At 36.9% G+C, this 26,233-nt stretch overlaps 2 protein-coding genes and 1 long non-coding RNA gene across 4 annotated transcripts; 2 read left to right on the top strand and 1 right to left on the bottom strand.

Moving 5' to 3' along the window:
- The first annotated feature begins 12,653 nt into the window (after positions 1-12,653).
- LOC145094329 (uncharacterized) lies at positions 12,654-14,285 on the top strand. 2 transcript variants are annotated; one of them, XM_079032575.1, is made up of 4 exons: positions 12,656-13,052; positions 13,370-13,466; positions 13,574-13,618; positions 13,782-14,285. In XM_079032575.1, exons 1-4 carry the CDS (start codon positions 12,748-12,750, stop codon positions 14,076-14,078), a joined length of 744 nt encoding a protein of 247 aa, XP_078888701.1. In that variant the 5' UTR covers positions 12,656-12,747; the 3' UTR covers positions 14,079-14,285. The 2 variants fall into 2 exon arrangements, with proteins under 2 accessions (XP_078888702.1, XP_078888701.1); XM_079032576.1 differs by lacking the exon at positions 13,574-13,618 and having other exon boundaries at positions 12,654-13,052.
- Positions 14,286-16,720: 2,435 nt separating this feature from the next.
- On the bottom strand, positions 16,721-17,755 carry LOC145094328 (uncharacterized). Its single transcript, XR_013703292.1, has 3 exons — positions 17,616-17,755; positions 17,471-17,533; positions 16,721-17,369 (listed from the first exon to the last, which is right to left on the bottom strand). It is a non-coding gene; the product is annotated as an uncharacterized LOC145094328 (long non-coding RNA).
- A 2,715-nt stretch (positions 17,756-20,470) lies between these two features.
- Positions 20,471-21,939, top strand: LOC145091808 (uncharacterized). Its single transcript, XM_079029617.1, has 4 exons — positions 20,471-20,901; positions 21,235-21,331; positions 21,463-21,522; positions 21,644-21,939. Exons 1-4 carry the CDS (start codon positions 20,603-20,605, stop codon positions 21,722-21,724), a joined length of 537 nt encoding a protein of 178 aa, XP_078885743.1. The 5' UTR covers positions 20,471-20,602; the 3' UTR covers positions 21,725-21,939.
- The last annotated feature ends 4,294 nt before the right edge of the window (positions 21,940-26,233 follow it).

Genomic DNA, 26,233 nt, shown 5'->3' with positions numbered 1-26,233 from the left:
TAAAACACCTCCATATTTCTCTAAGAAAAGAAGTGGTGATTTTGGCTATGGAGTAACCTATTTATATGTAGGATTCCAAGGGTCATGGGTATAACCCATAATCCATACCCATGGGTTTTATGATCCATGGTTCATGTGGCCCAACTCTTTATGTATCCATACATAAACTTGGTCTAACATGGGTCATAAGCCCAACACATATAAATATAACTAATTATCATAATTAGTCCCCATAGATTTAATTAGTCTCTTTTGATCACTAAATATAACTCTGGATGCTGCTCCCGCATCTCACGCTCCGGCTCCCAAGTCAACTCTGACCCTTTACGATGTTGCCATTGGACCTGCACCAGAGGTACCTCCTTGCTCCTCAGAAACTTGATCTTCCGATCCCTAATCGCCATTGGCCTCTCAATATAGTTCAGGCTCGCATCCACCTGAATATCTTCTAGTGGCACCACTGTCGACTCGTCGGCTATACACTTTCTCAGCTGCGACACGTGGAAAGTGTCGTGGATCTGACCCAACTCTGCAGGTAACTCCAAACGGTAGGCTACACTGCCTAACCTTGCGATCACCCTGAAAGGACCAATATATCGGGGCCCCAACTTGCCCCTCTTCCTGAATCGAATCACTCCTTTCCAAGGAGAGACCTTCAGGAGCACGAAGTCGCCGACCTGAAACTCGAGCTCGGACCGGCGCTTGTCCGCATAACTCTTCTGACGACTCTGAGTGGTCAACAACCTCTATCTGACTAGTTGAATCTACTCTGTCGTCTAAAGCACGATCTCAGTACTACCCATCACACGCTGCCCTACTTCTCCCCAACAAATGGGGGTCCGACACCTCCTACCATAAAACAGCTCAAAGGGTGGCATACCAATGCTCGAATGATGGTTGTTGTTGTAGGAAAACTCTGCCAAGGGCAAGTACGTGTCCCAAATCCCGTCGAAATCCAACACACATGCTCGGAGCATGTCCTCGAGCGTTTGAATCGTCCGCTCACACTGCCCGTTAGTCTGTGGGTGGTATGTGGTACTAAAATGCAGTCTCGTACCCAATTCCTGATGAAGCTTCTTCCAGAATCTGGAAGTGAAACGTACATCTCGATCTGAGACAATCGAGATCGGCACTCCATGTCGCGATACCACCTCCCTCACGTACATCTCTGCCAACCTCTCCGCGGAAGAGCTCTCACTGATAGCAAGGAAATGAGCGCTCTTTGTCAACCTGTCCACAATCACCCAAATTGCATCGACACCTCTCGCAGTCCTTGGCAATTTGGTGATGAAATCCATGGTAATTTGTTCCCATTTCCACTCGGGAATCTCTAACGGCTGCATCTTACCATGTGGACGCTGGTGCTCGGCCTTAACCCTGCGACAGGTCAAGCATCTTTCTACAAACCATGCGACATCCCTCTTCATACAGGGCCACCAATACTCCCTCTTCAGGTCCAAATACATCTTAGTGGCCCCGGGACGGATCGAGAACTTCGATCTATGAGCCTCTTCCATCAAAATGGTATGCGTCCCGCTCACAAGCAGTACCCATATCCGACCCTGAAATGTCATAAGCCCCCGGCCATCGGTAACGAACTCCGATACCAGCCCGACAACTCGCTCTTTCTTCTGGCTTTCTGGCCTCATGGCCTCATCCTGGCCCCCACGAATAGTGTCCAACACCGGAGTCATCACTGTCAATCTCAAACAAACATCTCGCATCGGGGCGCCCTCCGCCCTTAGGCTCAGTGCATCGGCTACAACATTAGCCTTGCTCGGGTGGTACAGGATCTCACAATCGTAATCCTTCACCACATCCAACCATCTCCTCTGGCGCATATTCAGGTTGGGATGATCCATTAGATACTTCAGGCTCTTGTGGTCCGTGTATATGGTACACCGAACCCCATACAAATAGTGACGCTAGATCTTGAGGGCGAACACCACCGCCCCCAACTCCAGATCGTGGGTGGGATACCTCATCTCATGAGGCTTCAGCTGCCTCGATGCATATGCTATCACATGACCCTTCTGCATAAGCACCGCTCCCAGCCCAGATATCGCCACGTCACAATACACTACGAAGTCCTCCATCCCCTCCGGGAGGGCTAACACCGGAGCTTCACATAGTCTCTGGCGAAGTGTCTCAAAGGAGGCCTGCTACTCTGGACCCCATGAAAAAGCAACACCCTTCCGGGTCAACTTGGTGAGTGGCACGACGATCTTGGAGAAATCCCTGATAAATCTCCGATAATAACCAGCCAACCCTAGGAAACTCCTGATCTCGGTAGGTGACCTCGACTCCCAACTCATCAGTGCCTCAATCTTGGCCGGGTCGACCAATATCCCTTTCTGGTTCACGAGGTGCCCTAGGAACTGGACCTCTCGCAACCAAAAATCACACTTGGAGAATTTGGCATAAAGCCTCTCCGGTCTCAGAACTCCGAGGATTTCCCTCAAATGCTCCTCATGCTTCTCTCTGAATCTCGAATACACTAATATGTCGTCGATGAACACGATCATCGAGCGATCCAACATCGGTCTGCACACTCTGTTCATGAGATCCATGAACACCGCCGGTGCGTTGGTGAGTCCGAAAGGCATCACCACGAACTCGTAATGCCCATAACGAGTCCTGAATGCTATCTTCTGGATGTCCTCATCTCGCACCCTCACCTGATGATATCCAGACCTCAAATCGATCTTGGAGAACCAAGATGCCCCTGCAACCGATCGAATAAATCGTCGATCCTCGGCAACAGGTAATGGTTCTTGACCGTTAGCTTGTTCAACTCCCGGTAATCAATGCACATCCTGTGTGAACCATCCTTCTTATTGAAAAAAAGAATAGGCGCTCCCCATGGCGAACTGGTCGGCCAAATAAACCCCTTCCCCAGCAGCTCCTGGAGCTGCGACGATAACTCCTGCATCTATGGAGGCGCAAGGCGATAAGCGCAGCCCCCGGAACCAAATCGATACTGAACTCTACCTGCTGCTCCGGAGGCACACCCGGCAACTCTTCTGGAAATACATCCAAAAACTCACGCACTATCGGGACCTCATCAACTGACTTTGGTCTCTCTGAATCAACCCTCGCATCCATCACATATGCTACAAATCCCCTACAGCCCTGCTGTAGACTCTGTCTCGCTCTGGCGGCCGAACAAAATGTTGACCCAAAATGTGTACCCTCGCCATACACCATAAGAACTCCCCCACCGGGGTATCGTATGGTCACCAGCTGTCTCTCGCAGTCGATGACCGCTCCCACTTTGCTCAACCAGTCCATGCCCACGACGACACAAACATCTCCCATCGCAATAGGAACCAAATCAATCGAAAACTCGACGCCGAAAATCTCGAGTACACATCCTCGGATCACTTCGTCGGCATACACCATCCTCTCATCAGCAATGGAAACTCTCAGAGGTCGACTCAACGCCTCTCGACTAATACTGATGTGCTGACTAAAAGCCAAAGATACAAAAGACCGACTCGCACCCGAGTCAAATAACACCAAGGCAGGTACAAAATTCACAAGAAAAGTACTTACGCATAACATAAAATAAACACAATATCCCAACATCAAAATAAATACAAGAAAGGATACATACCAGCCACGACGTCGGGCGCAGCGCGAACCTCCTCCGCAGTCAACTGAAAGGCTCTCCCTCGTACCTTTGGTACCTCGGCCTTCATTGGCCGGCTCTCAGCAGCTCTTATAGCATCAGGGGCAGATCCCTGAGGTGCTCCTTGGGCTGTCCCTTGCAACTGTGGACACTCTGCCTTGCGGTGTCCGGTCTGGTTGCAGTGAAAGCATACTACAAACCCCTTGGGGCAATCCTTGGCCATATGCCCCTCCTTGCCACATTTGTAGCAAGACCCCGCTCTACACACCCCATCGTGGCTCTTGCCGCACTTGCCACAAGTGCGGCCCTTCTGACTCCCAGATCTCGAATCAGCGGGCTTAGCCCGCTTGGCTGCTGGCTGAGACTGCGTCGGTCGTCGATCCTTCCCCTGAGACTCAGCCTCCTCCCTAGCCTGAGTCTCCAACTCTATCTCTCTCTTCCGGACATTTTCCTGAAGCTCAACAAATGTCCGGTACGTTGAGTTCGCCACGAACTCCCGTATATCCCTCCTCAAAATGCTCAGATATCGGCTCATACGTGCCTTCTTGGAGGACACGTGCTCTGGGCAGAACATCGCCCGCTCATGGAACATCCTCGTAATCACTGTGACAGACTCAGTACCCTGCTTGAGGGTCAAAAACTCCTGGGCCAAATGCTCCCTCTCCACCTGGGGAACGTACTCATCTCGAAACATAGCAGTGAACCTCTCCCAGGTCACTGCAGCAAGCTCAGCAGGCGTATAGTGCGCCGTCACAAACTTCCAGCAGTCCTTCGCTCCTAAGCGGAGCTGGTTCAACGCGAACCGAACTCTCAAATACTCAGGAGACGAGCAAGTAAAGAAACACCCCTTAATGTCTGAAATCCACCTCATCGCTGCAATCGGGTCTTGGGTCCCATCAAACTCCGGTGGTTTTGTGTTGTTGAAATCCCGGAACAGCAACGCATCACCACCCTACGGTCTAGCCGCAACTACAGTTGCAGTGGCCGCAGCAACAGCAACATCAGAAAGAGCAGCGTATCTCTCGTCAAATGTCTCTATCAGGATGGTCTTGATAGACCCAAACATCTATGGAATCTCAGCGCGGATGGCAGCAGCCACCTCATCATGAATCATCTGGAGGAGCTCCTCGTCGCTCACACCCCCTCCACTAGTCCCTGGTCTGTGGCGCGTTCCCACCATGATACCTCTCTGAAATACAACACAAGATATCAAGGACTCGCTCGAGTGTGCACACACTCGATACCCCCAATCCTACTTGGTTTCTGGTACCCTAAGGATTCTTACTTGGGTTGCGCACTGACCCGGTGCCTTCGGTAGTACGGGCCCAATACTACCGACCACACCGACTCGACACTCATTCCAAGTCCTCCTCCCAGAGTCCCAAATTTCCAAGCACTCTACTCTCTTAAACCATGTGCTACTCACTAGCAGATATCTCACAAGCACCTCGTTGTTATCTAAACACTCTCAAACATTTCTAGCAGCAAAAGCCCCTAGACTAAGGCATCATATATCAGGCCACTCTAGTCCTAATAAGAATACCTAATCTACTCTAGCATGCATATCATAATTCGTCATATAGCATAACATAACATATCTGATAGCACTTATTGTAAGGGTATTTTGGGAAATCACCGTTCGGGTGCTGGCTGATCGTACACACGACTCTGCTCTGTTTGTCTCAAAACTCTTTTTACTCTTTTCAAAAATTTTACTTTATTATCAAAATTTTCCTCAAATCCTCAGTTTGAGTTCAGATACCCCCGAAGATGCATCTGAATCCCTCAAACCAAGACTCTGATACCAACTTGTAACACCGTAAACAGTTAAACAATTTTTTGCATTTTAAAAATCATATAATTTCATTCACATCCACATTTTAAAACATTGTATCATCATTATCTTAATACAAAACCCCAAGATCAAAACATATAAACTCCAGTGTGCGTGTGTACGAGTCATGCCGGCGCCTTCCCGTGATCATCGCTGGTACCTGAAACACCACACATAACACTATAAGCATATTTGCTTAGTGATTTCCCCAAGATACCATATAAACACATATCAGCCACTCAAGGCTGTAACTCTGTTGACCCTCTAGTCGAATATCTCCGTGGGACCCTCTTGGTCCCATAACTCTGTGGACCCATTGGTCCTAACTTTGTAAACCCTGAGTCATGCATATCAACATATCACAATAAATCACAACACATAATAACATGCAAATACCCTGACATATAACTCTAAAATACTCTGTCACATAATTTTGTTACCACACTAGGTAAAGTATAGTGAGAAGACTCACCTCAGATGTCTCGGTAAATCTCTGACTCGGTAGAAATATGATCTAGCCTCTGCCTAATCACATAAAGTAAATATTCTCATAAATATAACTATCGGGACTAGACTCAACCCTCTCTAGGCACCCTCAGCAGGCAAAAGACCATTTTACCCCTCTTTTAGCTCAAAGGCCACATTGTTGACCAAACCCTAAAAGCCAACAAAATTCGATGGTCAAACTTTGAACCGACTTCTCGAGTGCACTTGGGCGACTCGGCGAGTCTACACGTATCCACTAACTCTTTAGTCCCGCTTGGTACGTCGAGTTCCTCCCCTTGCTCGACGAGTCACACCTGGCATGAATCGCGGGGCCACCCCGACTCAACTCGCCGAGTCTCAAGAACAACTCGGCGAGTTTCGCCTTGAACCCCAGTCCCATAATCCCCCTCTGACTCACTGAGTTATTTCCCCAACTCGGCAAGTCTACTCACTGAGTGATTTACGGGAAACCCTAACCCTCATCGCCGAGTCTGATCTTTGGACTCGGCGAGTTCATGCCATGCACAAACTCCATAGACCTCCTGAGGTCAGATCTGTTCCTTTAATCCATAGATCTGACCTTCCTAAGCATGCTAATCACGTAAAGTTCAGACCTTGACACACATATAACATCTAGATGGTCTCACTTGGTGATTTAGCCCCAAAAATAACATCCTAAGTTCATGGCTCCCAAAATAACTCATAAAGCTCCAAGGGTTAAGGTCTCTGGACCTCTTTGAGTCCAAATCTAAAGCATAAACTCGAGAGGGGACCAATTGCTCCACATATCCATCCTCTAAAGGGGGTTAGAAAACCCTAACTCTAAGAATCAACACCAATCTGAAGAAGGTCCGAATAAATACCCCAAGATGAAGTCTATGAACTCTGAATCACCAGAATCGCACCTCCTTCAGCCTCATCTTGCCTTGGTCACCTCCTTCTTGCAATTACACCAACAAAATGATCAAGAATGGCCTCTCCTTCCTCACAAACGCTCTAGATATCTTAGGGTTTCTCTCTGGGTTTGGTAGCTGCAAATGACGACCCTAAGGGTCTTTAAATAGGTCCCAAACCTAGGAAATTGGGGTTTCATTAAACAGCGTGGACTCGTCGAGTCCACTCATGAACTCATCGACTCCAGTTGTGAACCCGGATACGAATCCGCGACCATACTCGGCGAGTCTAAACACCAACTCGCCGAGTCCCCTCCCAACCTCCAAAAAGTAAAGGAATAAAATAATATACCTGAGAATCCGGGTGTTACAGATTAGGTGTAGAAAAGGATGGAAAAATAAGAAAGTTAAGAGAATAGAATTAATGTTATTTGAATGGGGTGAAGAGTGAATAAGGATGAAATTATTTATAGTTGAAGATTAAAAATTTGAAATTTTGAAAAAAAAAACGGTTATATTTTTGAAATTATGTATTTTTTGGAAAGAAGACAATTTTTGAAAAAAAAAAAGTTTGAATAATAAAGAGGTAAAAAAATTCTCTCTCATCGGTGAACCATCATTGAGTTGTTGAACCGAGCTCGACATGATGAGGCCTCGACACGGTATTCACCGAGGTCATCGAGTTCGTAGCCGAGTCCACATCCAAAGGTGTGGCAATCAGATGCAACGTTGACATAAAACCCACTAGCCTAAAAAGGGGTAATTCCAAATACACCAACAATTGATTGAGTTGATTTCCAAATACACCAACAATTGATTGAGTTCATATATGTCAGTCAACAAATTTGACTATTTTAATTCTATTAAAATAAAATTGGCTTTATTTAAAATTGGAAGATATTAATTTTCAATTTACATTAAGCGCCACTTATATTTATATCAATTTTCAAATAAAACTTTATTCTTTTTAAAATTTAAGTTTATATATATATATATATATATATATATATATATATATATATATATATATATATATATATATATATAAAAAGAGAGAGAGAGAGAGATATAGATGTAAGTTTAGTTGAAACAAAAAATATTGTGAAAATAGGAATCATTATGACTTCTAAGACAATAATTTATTTTTATCAAAATAGTGTTGTCGTGTAGACATGATGGGAGATGGGTAATATTTATATGTGATTATAAATATAAGTATATTCATATATAAATCCACCACCTTTCATCTGCCAGCAACCACTACCACCGCTACCAACCACCACCACTGTCGCCACCACCACATCTATCGTCGTCATAAACACATTTACCACCTACATACACCACCACCACCAACCACCATTGCCATCGCCACCACCAACCACCAACCACCAACCACCGTCATCGTCATCAACACATTTACCACCTACAGACACCACCACCACCAACTTCGTCACACCCAACCGGACAGAGAATTGAAAATAACCGATATAGTGGGAAATGAAGAATCGAAAGCATAACAAATAATAGGAAAAAATTAATTGCTTTATGTTTTAAAAAAGTAGCAATGATAAATTATATAATTTGTTTGACAACTAAACAGGAAAACGGATATTATGTTTTATATAATATAATGAATTTTTTTCTCTAAATCTAGAAGTATGATTGTAAACAAACTGAACGATCATCAATTCAGTCGTATTCGTTTATTTGTTTGGTTAAACTTAAACGAACATATATAAACAAAATTACATTCATGTTCATTCGTTTTGTTTATAACTTTAGTTATTGGAGTTTTCATTTTACTATTATAGTTATACATTCTTTTATATTTAACAAATTTAACAAATCGTCAAACAAATCTTTTAACGAATATTAATTCAATAAAAAATAATTTTATAATATTAATGTATTTTTTAGCGTATGTAATCGATTGTGATTTCTTAGGTTGATATACAACTTTTATTTGTTAATTATTTTAAAATTACTAAAATGAAAAGATACTAAATATAAAATAAAAACGGTACGTATACTTATAATACTAGTATACTAATTTTGAAGTAATACACGAAAACTCTTTTTTTTTTTTTTCAATTCCACCATCTTGTCATTTTTTATTTGTTTATTTTTGTTTATTTTTATTTTTGGTGCTTTTAACTCCTTTTTAATTTATATTATTACTATTATTATTATTATTATATTTTCACATTATTATTATTGTTATATATTTCACACTAAATTTTAACATTCGGACGACATTATAAATTCGAACGGCTATCTAAAATCGGTTTTTAAATATTTTTTATATTTTGATATTATTATTATTATTATTATTATAATTTTTGAATAATATTTTATAAATCGGACACTATAAATTTGAACGACTATATAAAATCGAAACAAAAACAAAGTTTGTCCCTTTTAATTGTAGATATTAATTGGTATGATATTACAATTGCGTGGTGCTAATGTAAGTTCAAAGTGTGTCAAAAAAGAAAAAAAAAAGGTTTTTAAAATTGTTGTATATATAATTTTTGTAAAAAAAAGAAAAAAAAAACGATGTCAAATCAAATGTCAAAATTTGATTTGATTGACTTTAAGGGGTAAATATGGCTAGGGGTTGGCTAAAAAAACACCATATTTTAACATATAGACATTTTAATAAATTCTTAAAATATTTTTATTAAGAAGATACTTAGGCTGTGTTTGACGCGCCACAGCTAACTGATAAGCTAACTTATTTTTCGAGCTTTTTTGGACGTGTTCGGCAAAACTAGCTTGTAGCTGGTAGCTTGTAGCAATTAACGGGTAGCTTGTATCTTGCAGCGTTTTGTTAAACGCTACGTGAAGTAGCTTTTGGATTTAGTGCGTTTTGATTAAACTAAACGCTAGAAGCTTGTAGTGTCAAACGAAGCTTTTTGTTTTAAACGGAACGTTTTGTCAAACGCTATAAGCTCCCAAACGCTCCGTGCCGAACACGTCCTTTATGTTGTCGTGTTTGATAAGCCAAAAAGTAGCTTATAAGCTGGTTTTTTGAAAAACTACTTATACTAGCTTTTTAGGAGCTTTTTTAAAATTTTCCAAATACACCCTTTAATTAATTATAGAAACACATACTCTTACACGTCTTTTTATGTAATTTTATATATTTCAGCTAGTTTTACAAAACGTTGTTTTTTATCAGCTAGTTTTTCAACTATCAACTAGCTTTTTATCTAACAGCTAGTTTTTCATCTATCAGCTAGTTTTTCAACTAACAGCTAATTTTTTAGTTAGGCTGGACGGAATCATAGCGGGAAGAGGGGGCGGGAACCTTCCCGCATGATGGAACACCGGACCGTCGTTGCGGGTGGCGGAGGTGCTGGAACCGGAGAGGGGAAGATACCCCCCGTTCTCTCTTCTTCTATCATTGGCCTGAACAAATTTTTAAATTTTTTTTTTTTTTTTTGTGAAATAGTCGTTGATTAACGGTAATAAAATATCTTTTTTACCAACGTATATATGCATTTAAACCCAAACTTTTGTTTTTGTTTTTTGGTTTTTTACCTTTTTCAACACTTATAAATGCTTAACTATTTACCTTCAATCAACATTCAAACAAACCCTTTATTCTCTCTATTTTCTTCTCAAAAAAAAAAAGAATCCCGATAATCAAACCCCAACTTTCGATCGAAGGAAAAAAAAATCATGGTTCGAGTTTAAACATCCCTACTCGAAAGATTTTTGCCATCGATTCATCACCACAAGGAGTTTATCGCCCCCAACTCGATGCTCCCATTCAGTCCCCACTACAATTTCAATACCAAAATGTTGGACAATATTACCTGATCAAAGTTCCAAATGATACACCGCAAATGTTTTCAAACTTTGTTGAGTTTCCGGATCAACAATCGCCAAATCAATCTCAACCCCAAACCCAAACTCAAACTCAAACCCAAACCCAACAACAACGCTAACCTGTCAATGAGTCGGATGACTCGGAAGAATAAGAGAAGGTTCCCAAAACTTAACCCACACCACCCCCACAAAGACGTAAAGGGAAAAAACAAGCGCGCGAGGGTGTCGCACAACCGGGAAGACAAAAGCCGACAACATGACTTCCACAAGAAGAGCTAGTTTTGGTCAAAGCTTGGGCTGACATTTCTGAGGATTCGATTCAAGGAAATGCACAATCGGGAGAGCATTTTTGGGTTCGAATTTTAGAGTACGGTTTCGGGAGGAGATAGGAAAATGTGACGACTACCGTATGAAACACCAACTGAATTCGAAGTTTCGAGAAATAGCAATGGGGTTTAAAAAATAAACGGGTTGTACAACAACCTAAAAACCCAACGAAAAAACGGCCAATCAGACGAAAAAATACTTCAAGAAGCTTTGCAATTTTACCTTGAGGAAGTCGGAAAACCATTCAAATGGCATGATTGTTGGAAATTATTGGTTCGATGTCCTAGGTGGAAAAAATACAAACAATATTTTATTTTTGGAGTCCAACAATCAAAGCGAACGAAAACGGGTTCTAGTGGTTACACAACTTCCTCCGATGCTCGGGTCGGTAAAGATTTAAATCAAGACGACGAACTCGAGCTAGAAGAAATTGTCCACCCGATGAGTAGGGACAAAGCAAAGAGGAAGGGGAAAGGACTTCTTCGGGTGCATCGAATTTCAGCTTGGACGTTGACGAAATACAGAAAATAACAACGTCGTTTGATCGATATAATCTTAATTTCTCCAAACGTTTGACGTTCGACAAAGAAAAATAAGAAGCAAGGAAGAAAGAGCGGGCAATGAGACAAGAAATGGAGGATATGAAGTTTTTGATGGAAAACATCGATCATCTCTCGGGATCGGCTCTCGAGCTCGTGATGAAAAAGAGGGAAAAAATTATGAAAAAATATTTTATGTAGGTCGTTATTGGTTTGTTTGATCTTTTGTTAGTGTTTTTTTTTTAATTTCTATTTTTTTTAATTTTAGGTTTATTGTAATTTTTATTTTAATTAATGAAATGCATTTTCTTTTTAATTAAAGATTTTGGTTATTTTTAATTTAAAAATTATAAATCATAAAAATCAATTAATTTTATTTAAAAAAAATGAGAGAAGTCTTCCACCCATTCTTTGGGTTTTAGGTGAGAGAAAGAAAAGTGAGGAAAAAGGTAATGTGACCCATAAAAAAATAAACAAACAAAGATAAAATGAGAGAAGTCTTCCATCCACGAACGAGTTTTCTTGTTCATGTTCGTTCGTTTAACAAATTAAATTGTTCATGTTCGTTCATTTATGTTCGTGAACATGATAAACGAACATAAACAAACAAAGATAAACAAACCTATATAAACATAAATGAACATATAATATAGTAATGAATTCAAACACAATTAAATATATATGAAGATAAAAGGAGTTTATATGAACGGACATAAACAAACGTAAACGAACAATATAAACGAACGTTCACGAACATAATTGAAAGAACGAGACCATTGTTCATGTTCGTTTATTAACTAAACGAACAAGAATTTATGTTCATGTTCGTTTATTTATTAAATAAACGAACATAAATAAACTTCCCGCCGAACAATTCATTGAACGTTCAATTCGTTTACGGGGTCAAAAGACATTGTAACACAACTCTTAGTACTCTAACATATTGTAACACAACTCTAACGGGAGGACCCTAAAAAGGTATCGGATGTAACGTTGACATGAAAAGACAAAAAGGTGCGGCTAAGTGACCCCTCTCGGCTAACAAAATGGATAAATTTGTAATTCTTTTTTAAAATAAAAAAAGAGTGCGCGGGAATTTAGAAAATAGATACTTCTCTCATACTCTTCCACTATAGACCCTCTCGCTCCCCCACTAGCGTATTGCAGAACCATAGGTAAACCCTCTAACCTCTGTCATCATCAATGGCGCCGACGAAGCGTAAAAATGACGGGAAAGCAGACATCGCTTCCAAGAATCTCAAGTTAACAAGAGCGACTCGAAGGTCGACGCGCCAAGCGAGTCATGGGGCTGCGAAGGTGGTGCTTGAGGCGGCGCCGAAGATCAAGAAGGCTAAGCTCAGCTCCAAGGAGAAGCCTGATACAAAGGCTAAGCCCGGTTCCAAAGATAAGCGACAACCAAAACCTAAAACAACAGATGAAGCAGCAGCAGCAGAAGATCCACCGTCTAACGGCGTAAATGGTTCAAAGACGATCGTGATTGAGCACTGGTAAATTTATCTTTCTTCTCTTCGATTTACCCCTTTTACTTATTTATTATTGTCCAGAATCAGGTTTGATGATACAAAAGACGTAATGTAGCAACCATTTTCGCTATTTGAAAACACAGAATGCAATTTTTCTTAATAGTCGGAAAAATGAAGTAAAACGAGATAACGGCGAAGGACTGAGAAACCCAAGACTATGGATTTCAAATCACAAGAAATGAATCAGCTTTTAAAATGGGAATGGTTAGATTAGGGTTCTTTTTCCTGTTTGGCTGAGAGGTGTGCAATAGGGTTTCTTAACATAGTCTTTTGTACTCCAGCAAACAGTGCACTCAATTAAAAAAATGGGCTGCGAAGGTAAAGCTTGGTTTAGAGACTGCTGTATCTGGCATTAATGTACTCGTCAACCCAGAAAAGGTATTCCTATCCTATTAACACCTGATTGTTAAAGGTGAAAATGTAAGGTCTTTTATTGAAAAAACCCTCCTCTCTCTCTCTAATGATATGGGGAACTGATTTGATAGATTCTGTCCAGAGATCTTGAAGAATTCTTATCTTCTTCATCTAAAGTAAGTACTTGCGATCATATTTTGGTTCTTTGTTTACATCATCATCCAGGACCTTAACTAAGGGTTTTTTGGTGATGCCCATGTCAATGGTAAATCATCACTAAGGTTCACTTGTTTTAGAAATAAATTTAAGGGGTTGGTGATTTTTTTTTTCCATTTTCAGATGAAGCATATAAAAACCTCATCGATCCCATGTTCAATATCTGAGAGTAACAGTAACAGTAAAAGTGTCGATCTTGATTCCACTTCAGGGACAATGAATTGGCAGAAAGATTTGGTTAAAGCTATTCATGAGTTGGTTTCATTTTACGAATTAAGGTTCAATCATGTTGTAAAATTGGAAGATAATCTATTCAAAAGCAAGAAAACAGCTCAGATTTTTTTGCTCCAACAAGATCGAAAAGAAAGGCTCCGTATGATCCAAGAGATTATAGCAGCCGACATAACTGCTAAAAACTAAAAAGCAATAGGAGGGGCAATTTTGTAAAAATGGTGTTGGTGGGGCATTTTGGGGGTGTTATCATTCAAACCTAAATCTCTATATAATGTGTATTTGAATCTATTTCTCTGTGGCGATAATCGTTCAGTTTTCAGTCTTTTTGAATTCTGAGTTATTGTAGCCTTCATTCATCAACCCTTAATAGTCATTAAGTGCTTAGTTCATCAACCTTAATATCCATTACATATTCAGTTACTATTCATCATGAACCCATTTATGTACATTAGATACTCACTTACATTCTTCATGACCAATTGGAAGCTTATGAAATTCATGTGTTACATTCTTGTATAATGCTTTTTTTTCCGCCTAAATAAGAAAAAAAATCAAAAGAAAAATGTTGTAATTGAAAGAAATGAGAGTAGGATGCCATATCAAACAAATAAATGGAAAGTGTGTTGCTATTTCTTGAATATGAATTTTAGAATATAGTTTTGTGAACATCTTTGTATGTTAAGGTCTTTTAAATCTTACTCGTGGACATGAAAGTTTAAAAGAATGAGATAAGTGATTGGATAAAGTGATGAAACAAATCAGTTAAGAAACAAAAAGTTTTTCGATGATTATGACCATCTGTTATCACTGCATGTTATTTGGAGAAAAAATGTTCAAAGAAACTGTTTTTTTGAAGTGACTATAAATTTACTCCATTATCTCAAATTTTAAACAAATTATTATATGAATTAAGATAACTACTCAAATATTCATTTTTAAACATTGTCCTTCATCGCATTTCTTATAACCCGACAAACGTAGAAAGCACATTGCTATTCTTGTCGCAAATCACAAAACATGTTGCATTCTATAAAAATAACCAGAAAACAGGCACCTACAGTCCGGTTCTTACTCATAAAATCTAGCAAAATTGGTTCCGGTTCCAAACCGGTTCGATTTCGGACCGGTTCAAAAGTCCATCCCTATTACCAATTCAACAATTTCCAATTTCAAAATATGGTTACAAATAGTTCAAACTAAATTTAAATATGAATTTAAACCCACCAATTTATAATTCGGTTTAGAATATATATATATATATATATATATATATATATATATATATATATATATATATATACACACACACTTAAGAATATTTTAAAAACAATCACATCAAATAACTTTAAGACGTTCTTCAAGTTATATCCCAAGGCAAGGTATCAATCCATCACACGGCAAAAATATATGATACAGAAAAAAATTGGAACTTATGTTAGGTGTAGTGTAAAGAAAAAAAATGACTATCCTATCGAGTTCAAAAATTAACGAAATTTACTCGATATTGACATAACATAGTCGTGTCCTCTAAATTAACTATGAGTTAAATAAAATAATAGTTTTTTTTATTTAATGTCTCACATGTTTTCTTTCTGAGAAATTAAATATCTTTCTACATTTTATTCATACCAATTCTCCTACCCATTTAAATGATTACATATTTCATACTAGTATCCTAAAATATCATTAGATATCATTAAATGTTACACATGTCACCATTTTATTGGATAGAAAGATATGTAGAAACAAAAATATAATGATATTTAATTTCTCTTTCTATATTATCTTTGTTTATTTGATAAATTTAAAAGGTACTTCCAGTTCAATTCTAAAAAAGTTCAATAAAATAACAAAAAAGATCTTTATATTTTAAAAAAGATTATATATATATATATATATATATATATATATATATATATATATATATATATATATATATATATATATATATATATATAAACCTTAGAAAAACTCATTGTATTTTCATCAAATGCTTAAAAAAACGACTATATTATTTTTAGTGCACCAAACCCTTATATTTTCTCAAGTTCTTATTTAAGGTTTTATGACCTTAAAAAAACCTAATATATTTTCATGTAATGCTTAAAAAAACCAATATATATTTAGTGCATTTAAACACTCATATTTTTTGGAAACTTTTTTAATCTATTGAATTGTAACAAACCAAACGTTGAGAATCGATTACCTAGCATTTTTGGTTATCTAGGATTACCGGACTCAATGTCTTAAATGATACATTTTAAAAGATATAAGTGTTTTAACATACAAAAAAAATAATATAATGGTTTTTTTAAGACTTTGATGAGTATATATATATATATATATATATATATATATATATATATATATATATATATATATATATATATATATATATATATAATAGTAGATAAAATATATAAAATTATTAATTATATACAAAATTACCGCCTTAAGTCATATTTTACAAATGACTTGGCTTGCCACAACTCAAGAAAGCTTGTGGTTTGACATTGTCGTCATGTCACGTTTTACGTTATTTAGAACCATTTATTGTATCTAGGCATGTCAAAAAGTCTTGTGAGACCACGTTCCTGTGGGGGCCCGTCCTGTTCAGGGAAAAAAAATTAAATATCAGGGGCGGGGACGGGGACGGGAGCGAGGGCAAAGTGAACCCCAGTTTTAATTTCGGAGGCGGGGGCGGGGGTAGGCAATTTCGTCCTGAAACCCCCATAGGGACCCCGTTAATAAATTACACATATATTTACATATATTAATTATATGAATATAATAAAGACAAAATTGCAAAACTGGTCCCCGTGGTTTGCAAAAAATGTGGGTATGATCCAAAAAGTTTCCAACTTGCACCACTAGTCCAAAATCACAAAGATTTAGTAACAAATTAAAATGACTCTTTTACCCTTTTCATTTGCTTTTTCATTTTTTAAAATCAATTTTATTATTATTTTTAATTAAAAATTCAAAAACCCTCCCACGCCTTTCTCCTTAACTCTTCTCAATCACTCGTTCATCATTCTTTCGTTTTTAGCAACGTCGAGCTGCCACCTTCTCGTCGGAGATGTAATCCACCGGTTCTCGTCGGAGCCGGGGACAAAATCTACAACTTCTCGCTACTTCCAAAGATGAAATCCACCACAAAGAGGAAAACCACCACCATCATCGTTCATCAGAAGCAAATTATATCTTTACCGGAGGTTCCAACATTGACAACGATTTGGTTGTAGCACCATTGGAAATCCAAATTCATTTATAGCCCCAATAGAAATCCAGATTTGATTGTAACACCACCGATGATTTGGTCGTAGCACCACCAGAACCTCAAAATGGAGATTTAGTGAAATAAGTTATAATCAATTTTTGTATACATGTTTCATCTTCTCGCAGAAGCATTTGGTCGAACAACTTGAGGGCAAATTCAGTCAAAGAAGTTGATTTTGTTGTTTCTTCACTCAAAACCTGAACAAGCACATACTAACGAAAATCTATAAGCAAAATTGAATATAAAAAACCCACCAATCGAAAATCACAAATCAAAAATCACAAACCAAAAATCAAACCTCTTGTTTTAGACGATAACTATGAACAAACAACCGGTGCTCATCTTGTTCAATCGATTCATCCTAATCATACAAACATCAGTGTGATTAGGGAGAACGAGAGACAAAATAAGGGAAAACTTGGAGCTGTTTGGTATTAGCCTACCACTCATTATCGTATTCTTCCTCATGTTTCGTCTGTCCAAAGTCGATCTTGCAATTACCTTTCTTCATTTCCATTTTCTTCATCTTGGAGGTTCTAGTTGCTTAGGTGTGTGCCTTTCTAGAAATCGGAGAAGATGAACAGATAGGAATGCCCGTCGAGAAATAGAGAGATAATAATGCCTATGTATATGATTGGAGACGGGGTGTGATGGATTCTAATTTTGTTTTAATATTTAATAAAAATAGAAAAATAAATGAAAAAAATAAAAAAAATATTTTAAGGGCATATTAGTAATTTCAAGTGGGGTTTGGACCAAATACACATAAAATCAAGTTTGAAAGGGACCAAATCTATAAAAAGTTTATGATTTTGGACCAGTGGTACATGTCGAAAACTTTTTTGACTCTATCCACAAATTTTTACAAACCATAGGTTAATTAAAAACATGATTTTGAACTTCCAAAATTTATAAAAAAAAACATGTTTTTAAATTGTTAGTATAATTATGTGTAAGACCCATGTAGTACGTGGGTTAATTAAAAAAAAATATAAATGTCTAAGTATTTAAGAACTTTAGATTTATAGAAAATAAGGAAATTATTAAAATTGATATTTTTTGTCTTTTAAATTTAAATGAATAAACTAAATAAACTAACGAGCCTTAATTTGAGAATTTTGAAATAAGAAGTTAAGTCCATTAATGAAATTGATATTTATTTATTACTACATTTATTGTAGTTATTACATTAAAGTATTATGTGAAATTTATTAAAATAGAAAAACTCATGAAATGACACGTGAAAAAGAAATTAATTCAAAATAACCACAAAATGACATTTGACAGATTGAATGAGAGTGACATGTAGCAAAAAAAAAAACTTTCATTTATTATAGTAGATGTTTTTAAGATGCCATAACTTTTTTATTTTTAACATGTAAAATTTTACTATAAATAATTATTTTTATCTAAAAAATAGCTTATTTTAGCGTAAATAACGACTTCTTTTAGCAAAAAAAAGGCAACCTAAAATCAATCGGGAGCAGGGGTAATAAAGGGGATTCGGGGGCAGGGGCAGGGATAGAAAGGCTGAACATTTCGGGGGAGGGGGCGGGGGTGGGTGATGCACTTCCCGTCCCATTTGCCCCGTTGACATCCGTAATTGTATCGACGGAAAGGGGAAATAAATACATATGCGTTTTCCAACTAAACATGTTTTCTTAAACTATGATAAACCTTACTTTAATATATACAAAAACATAGTTTTTTTTTTTAAATATACTTTTTAAGGAGCTATTTTTATCGAAAAATTTATTTTAAATATATCAAAATTCATAATTTTTTATTCTCTATAGATAGACATCCATATTGATATAATTTTAAGATAAACTATTTTTTTATTTGTTTATAGTTTCAGCTCTCGTTATTCATAAGTGCGGCCTTATGGTTGCATGGTTGGATTGCCACTGAGGTTTCACAAATATTGCAGGAAGAGTTGCCTGGTATTGTGGGTCGGATCACTGACAGGCTAATTGACAAATTCGAGGAGCGAACTACAACCTTGTATACTATAAGAGGGACTGTTAAGGCGACTAATGGGGAAGATCTTGATGTGGGCATGAGAATCGGAAAGAGAAAGATGGCTCATTCAACAATAGACGAAGAGTTTTAGGCTACTAACTCGGGTACTGGTAGTCAGGGGGACTTTAATATCTGTGAGAAGTGTGGTGGAACCCAAGGATTTGCTTGACACAAGTTCAAATGCTACAACCGTGGAGAGAAAGGGCATGTCGTTCGCGACTGCAAGAAGGATCAGACGTGTTTCCGTTATCATAAGTCGGGTCACATTCGAATCTAATAGACCTCAATATCAGACTTCAATATTAAGTACATCAGATTCAAAAGTTTGAACATGACAATCATTTTGTGTTTTTACCAAGATTTGATGACTATAAGAGGTCACATGGTACATGGTTGTCACATGTGACTGGGTTGACCATCCATGTCCCCATCCCTAAGCGCCTAACCTCATCCCTATCCCTGACGGATGTAGGGAATACCCGTTCTTAATTGTAAATGGTCAACCGGGTTTTATCGAATCGGATGAAATTTCCATGTCTAATGTATAGTGAACATGATTTTATCATTTTAAAGGGAACAACCCATAAATCTAGGGGTGAGCAAACCCAAACCAAGAAACCGAAACCGAAAAAACCGAAACCGAAGCAAAACTGACGGTTAGGGTTTGAATTTTCTAGAAACCGAAAAGTCGGGTTTGGTTTTGGTTTTTACCTAGAAACCGACCCATCCAACCCAAGAAACCGACCCATACTTAAAACCGACAAACCGCCCCAAGAAACCGATCCATCAAACCCAAGAAACCGACCATACTTGATTGTGTTTTTTGTTGTAATAAACTATTTGAGGTTTTGGTTGTAACTTATAATAGACTATTTGGTTATAAGACTCATGTTTCTTAAAGTAATTAACTTCAATTTGGTGTTTGAAGTATTTAACTTCTTGCTTTATTTTTGGAAAATGGGTTTGAACCCAAAACCCATGGGTTTAAACCCAGAACCCGTCGGTATATGGGTTGAACTTAAGAAACCGACAAACTGCCCTCAGAACCCAAAAAACCGAACCGATTAAAAACCGATTCTATTGGGTTCTGAAAACCAGAAACCAACCATTTATGAGTTGAGTTGGGTTTGGGTCCAAAACCGACCCATGCACCCTACATAAATCAGTTGCACAAAAAAATAATACAAGAAATAGAAGCCCTAAAATAGAGCTATCCCAAGGCCCAAGAAACAGAGATTCAAGGGACAGAAGAGGGGCAAGATGCCAATAAAACAAACAAAGAGTGCGCGGGAAATCGAAAAAGAGCTACTCCTCCGTAACCACCGTAGAACCTCTGCTCCCGAGTTCCCACTAGCGTATTGCCGAAACCCAAGGTAGGGTTCCACCCTTCAGCCATCTGTCATCATCAATGGCGCCGACGAAGCGTAAAAATGACGGGAAAGAAGACGCCGCTTCCGAGAATCTCAAGTCAACAAGAGCGACTCGAAGCTCGACCCGCCAAGCGAGCCAAGGGGTTGCGAAGGTGGTGATTGAGGCGGCGCCGAAGACCAAGAAGGCTAAGCTCAGCTCCAAAGAGAAGCCTGATACAAAGTCTAAGCCCAGTTCCAAAGAGAAGCCACAACCAAAACCTAAAACAACAGAAGAAGCAGCAGCAGATCTACCGTCTAACGGCGTAAATGGTTCAAAGACGATCGTGATTGAGCACTGGTAAGTTTATCTTTCTTCTCTTCGATTTCCCCCTTTTAGTTACTTATTATTGTCCAGAATCAGGGTTGATGATACAAAAGAAGTAATGTAGGAACCATTTTCGCTATTTGAGAACACAGAATGCAATTTTTATCAATAGTCAGAAAAATGAAGCAAAAGGCAAGTAGCACATGAAATTCAAAGGACCGAGAAAATCAGGACTTTAGATTTCAAATTACAAGAAAATGAATCTACTTTTTAAATGGGAATTGCTAGATTAGGGTTTTTTTCCTGTTTGTTTGGGAGGTGTACAGTTGTACGCTGGGTTTTCTTACATGTTCTTTTGTATACCAGCAAACAGTGCACTCAATTCAAAATAAGGGCTGCGAAGGTGAAGCTTGGTTTGGAGACTGCTGTATCTGGCATTAATGTGCTCGTCAACCCAGAAAAGGTATTTCTATTAACACACACACACACACTCACACACACTGATTCTATTAAAGGCTAATTTTGTACTAGATTATTACTTTATGATTTACTTTCTAGCGTTGTTTTGTATTACTTGAATTCTGTCTGTTGCAGCCTAGAAGAGGATGCTTTGAAATACGCGAAGAAGGTGGCAAGCAGTTCATCAGTCTTCTGGTAATCTCTTTACAAACTCTCAATCTGTTGAGATTTTTATAAAATAATATTGTTCTTTTTTTGCCCTTCAAATGTTCTTCTCTTCTGAAATTTTTTCTGTTGTATACCTTGTTATATTCAGGATATGAAGCGACCATTTGGACCTATGAAGGCATTGGACATGGATGCTGTGATATCGGATATCGTTGACCAGGTCAAATGATCTAACAAGTCACCCATATATATGTTATATGTACCTTAAATGGCTTGTTGAAGTTGCAGCAGTGTTTTCTATTTTGATCAATGTTTGTTAGTTTTTGTGACCAACTTGAAACGGTTTCCTAGATGTAATCCATTACTTTTCACCCCCTCAGTGTTCTTTGTTGTGTAAGCTCAACGATTTGAGTTTATGAAACTGAAATTTGAGATCTTTCATTATTTTGGAGTGCACACCAGTATTTCTAATAGAATCTAGAACAAAAATACATGCATGAATCAAATGCATTTCTTCTCAGTTTTGTATGCAATTAAGACATCCAAGCTTTGTAAATCAGGGGGAATAACATGTGGGTTAATTATGTTGTGGTCTACCTTGATTATCATTCTATTATAATCCTCTTTCTAAACCCTTTTCTGACACTGTTTGATCGAAATAATGATCAATTTAGATTATATTTTGTTGTTCCAAAAGGGAATTTGTATCAAACAAAATATCAAATGTGATGATATATCAAACTAGCAAAGAATCAAGTGTCTGGACTTTCTAGTCATTGTTGTTAAGGGCCTACATCTTTTTCCTCTAGTTTTGTTAAGTTCATAAGGTTTGCTTTTCTTCTAAACCGAATAAACAGTTGGAGTCAAATGACATTGTATGACCAGTTTACCTTTATATATATATATATATATATATATATATATATATATATATATATATATATATATATATATATATATATATATATATAGAAGTTGCGAGGAAGAAAGAAAAACAAATAGGTAAATGGATAGTGGGTTAACTAATTAAGCTTGGATTTTTTTTTTCTTAAACATTAAATTATTATGTTCAAATTAAAGTAAAAAAGAAACTGGCATTTATTTATGGTTGTCTAATATATAAATACAACCTATTAAATATATTAAATCAGAAAAAGGCCTCTTACAACATGACTTATATTTGATGGTTGATACATTAAAGGTAAAAATATGGAAAAGAAAATGTAAGCAAAACGATGAATACCAAGATTCAACACAACTATGAATACCAAGATTCAACACAAAGAACAAGGTGGGCTTGGGCAGTATTACTGATGAACACAGCACATATTTCTAGTCCAACCATATCACATTTTGTCCTCTCTTTTTTAAAATTGGAATGTGAAATTAACTTTGGGCCTGTTCACTATTTGGATAAAACCAAATTGTCCAATTGGACAATTTGGATTTAACTATTTGGTTCGGATATTCGGATTTTTTGATTGGTTTTCAACAAAACCGAATTATTATTTTGGACTGGTTTTGTTTTATAAAATAAGAACCGAATAGTCCAAAAAAACCGAATAACAATTTGTTATGTTTTTGTTTTCAATATATCTATAATTATTTATTAATTTTATATTTTTTTTAAACAAGTTCAAAAGGTTTTACCTATAAAAGACATTAATATGTACTTGTTGTCAAAAGTTTTTTATCTATTAAATAATAAAATATAATATGTCTTCTTAGTGGTTGTTTATATATTTTAAATAACAAGTAAATAATTTGTTTTTGTTTCTTCTGTAAAATTAGATTATATTATAATTCAATGTCCTTTTAAAATGTTATGGTTTTTGAAAACCGAATTATAAAAACCGATCCAACCGAATTGTAATTGGATCGGATCGGATCATATTTTAATTTAGTTTGGACTATTTGGATCCATATTTTGAAAACCGAAATCCATTTGGATTTACTTAATTGGATCGGATCGAACCGATCCATCCAAACGAACACCCCTAAAATTAACAATAATTAGATAATTTACTTTTTTTTTTTAATTTATAATTAATAATGATCGTGTGGTATTCCATGAGATTGGTCATAGACTCATAGGTAGGGATGGAAATGGGGCAGGTTTGGGGCGGGATTGACCATCCCTGTCCCCATCCCAAGTGTCTAACCTCGTCCCCATCCGCATCCTCATTCCGGAAGGATGCGAGGAATCAAATCCCTTCCCCTTTGTAATTTGGGCGTTTCCCCAACTCATCCTCAATCTATCAACATAATAAACTCAACTTAAACAAAAAACCAAATTTAATAAGTGATCAAAACCAAATTTAACAAGCATCAAAATAAAAAGTGTCGATTTGGTATACACATCGACAAACAAAATGACGATTGATGAACTCTTGGAATTGGGAACATAATTTGGTATATGAACTCTATTTCTAACGGTCTAAGATAGATCAATTCATTTTAGTGGACTTAATTCAAATTCAATAAATGATCGATATATATATATATATATATATATATATATATATATATATATATATATATATATATATATATCAAAGTGGGGGCGAGGCGGGTTGGGGATTGTTATACATGGCCCCGGCCCCATCCCCGGTTTTAGCATAATGGGGATCCCGACCCCGTACCTGGTATCTGTTTTGGCGGGGAATACCCGTCCCCGATTAGAACGGATCAACCGGGTTCCCCACCGGGTCGGGTGGAATTTCCATCCGTACTCATAGGTGCAACAAGCGAGTCTGAGGCCCAGAAAAAAGCTTCAATAATAGAGGGAATTGGGCTAAAACTTTATAACTGATTTGGTTAGGCCCGAGTCTCTTCCTAAACCAATTTTGTACAGAAATTAGGTCAGGAAATCGCTAATCATATACCGTTTCAATATTTTTTTTCAGTTTTTCGAAGGTTTTCTTTATACTTTTTAAAAAATCTCAATAGTCATATTTAGATGCAAACTTAAAAATTGGATCTATTGTATTTTATTTAGAGTAAATCATGTGGTTTGTTAAATTTTTTTATCATCGGTCTTTTTTTATTTTGCATTTCGCAACTAAATTAATATAACAAGACTAATCAACACAATTTAGTAGGAAAGTGTAGTGTTATGAATATAAGAGGAGAATATTTAACAGAAAATAAGTGGCGGGTCGAAAGGGTTTCAAGATTAAGCCTAATGCATGAATTGGATGAATAAGATGGGATGCATAGTTGATATATAATTGGTTAAATCCAAACATAATGAAATTTCAAGTTGACATACAGTAGATATGAATTTCAATACTTGTTGAAGTATTAAATAGGAAAATGATTAATAAAAATTATGGCATATATTTTAAAAAATGTTCCATTAAACTATGTGAAATTAATAGATCGTAAAAAATAAATGACGAAGTTGTATGAAAAATAAAATGCTAATCGACAATTCATTAAATTTTTTAGGTTATTATGTCATTTTAGGCACTAAATAGCGTGACCAAAGTCTTTGCCAAAGATGTCAAAATGACAACATCTAAACTCTAAATCAATGCAAACATCAAAATAACGCCCAAACCACATCATTGATTAAGATTGTAGGATTTTTATTATAAGGGGTCTAAGAAGAAGATTGTTTACCTCTAAAGCACTCTGATGCTAGATGCAATACCAAGTATCAACGTCACATTTCTTGATTGCAAAAAATCACCAATTTGGCAATTTGGCCTCTTGCATTACTCTTGATCGATCAAAGCAACAAAAAAAGTCATTTATTTATTTTATATTTATTTGTTTGACCTTTTGCATTGTCTCCAATAATTTTCTATTTAATAATTAAAAAATAAATTGAATATCTTCTAGATATTTACTCTTCGGTCATTGACCTTGAAGCAAAATTATAATTGTTATCACGCTTCAACAATCTTTTATAAATTAATAAAATATAAATAATATGCGACGTATTTAAGATTTATCTACATCTCACCTCCATTATCCTTGATTATACACTTCACAACTTTAATACCATGTTATCAATATTAACGTCATTAATAATAATAGAATTATAGAATAGGTATTAAGTCGAGAAATGGTCAAAAAGTCCAAGCTCATTTTGTAGGTGTTACACTAATTAATGTTAGTAACTATTCAAAACTGTCTAAAACTACCTCTTAAACGCCACTTGTGATACAATTTATATGTATAAATGTTAAATTTATAAATGCTTTTGGATTCTCTTAGAAACCAATTGAATGTTTGGAATCGTAATCCAATTTACCAAAGATTTATCGTATTCAACCTAAACATGAAGTTGCCAACTTTCATATGGAAGCTTATTCTTAACTTTTTTTTTGGTGACAAACTGTTATATATCGTATCAACTCATTTTCAAATAGGTAATCACTTATCACACAAAAATTTAGTGATACACAAACATATATCATGATCATATATATGGATATACAAGTTCTATGGTTATCACGCTATGTTCTAACATAACATCACCCGATCTAATTGACTTATGTTAAAATCGTTGATTCGAGTGGTTGCTTTAACGAAAAATTGCGAGTATTGAGTGGGATCACTACCAATATGAAACACCCACGCAACTTCTTGATCTGGTCCACACAAACCAATCGCATAAATAATTTCACATCGACGGTCAGGATCACATCAAAAGTAGGCCCACCCATATGATCATAATCTAACGGCCCATCTTAATGCGCGTAGTTAACGAGAAGAAAGTAGAACAAAC

The sequence above is a fragment of the Lactuca serriola genome, chromosome 3 (genome assembly GCF_051521515.1).
Source record: "Lactuca serriola cultivar US96UC23 chromosome 3, Lser_US96UC23_V15, whole genome shotgun sequence".
Taxonomy (NCBI): domain Eukaryota; kingdom Viridiplantae; phylum Streptophyta; class Magnoliopsida; order Asterales; family Asteraceae; genus Lactuca; species Lactuca serriola.
The sequence above is the reverse complement of the archived record's forward strand: the minus strand, read 5'-3'. Positions and strand labels throughout refer to the sequence as shown.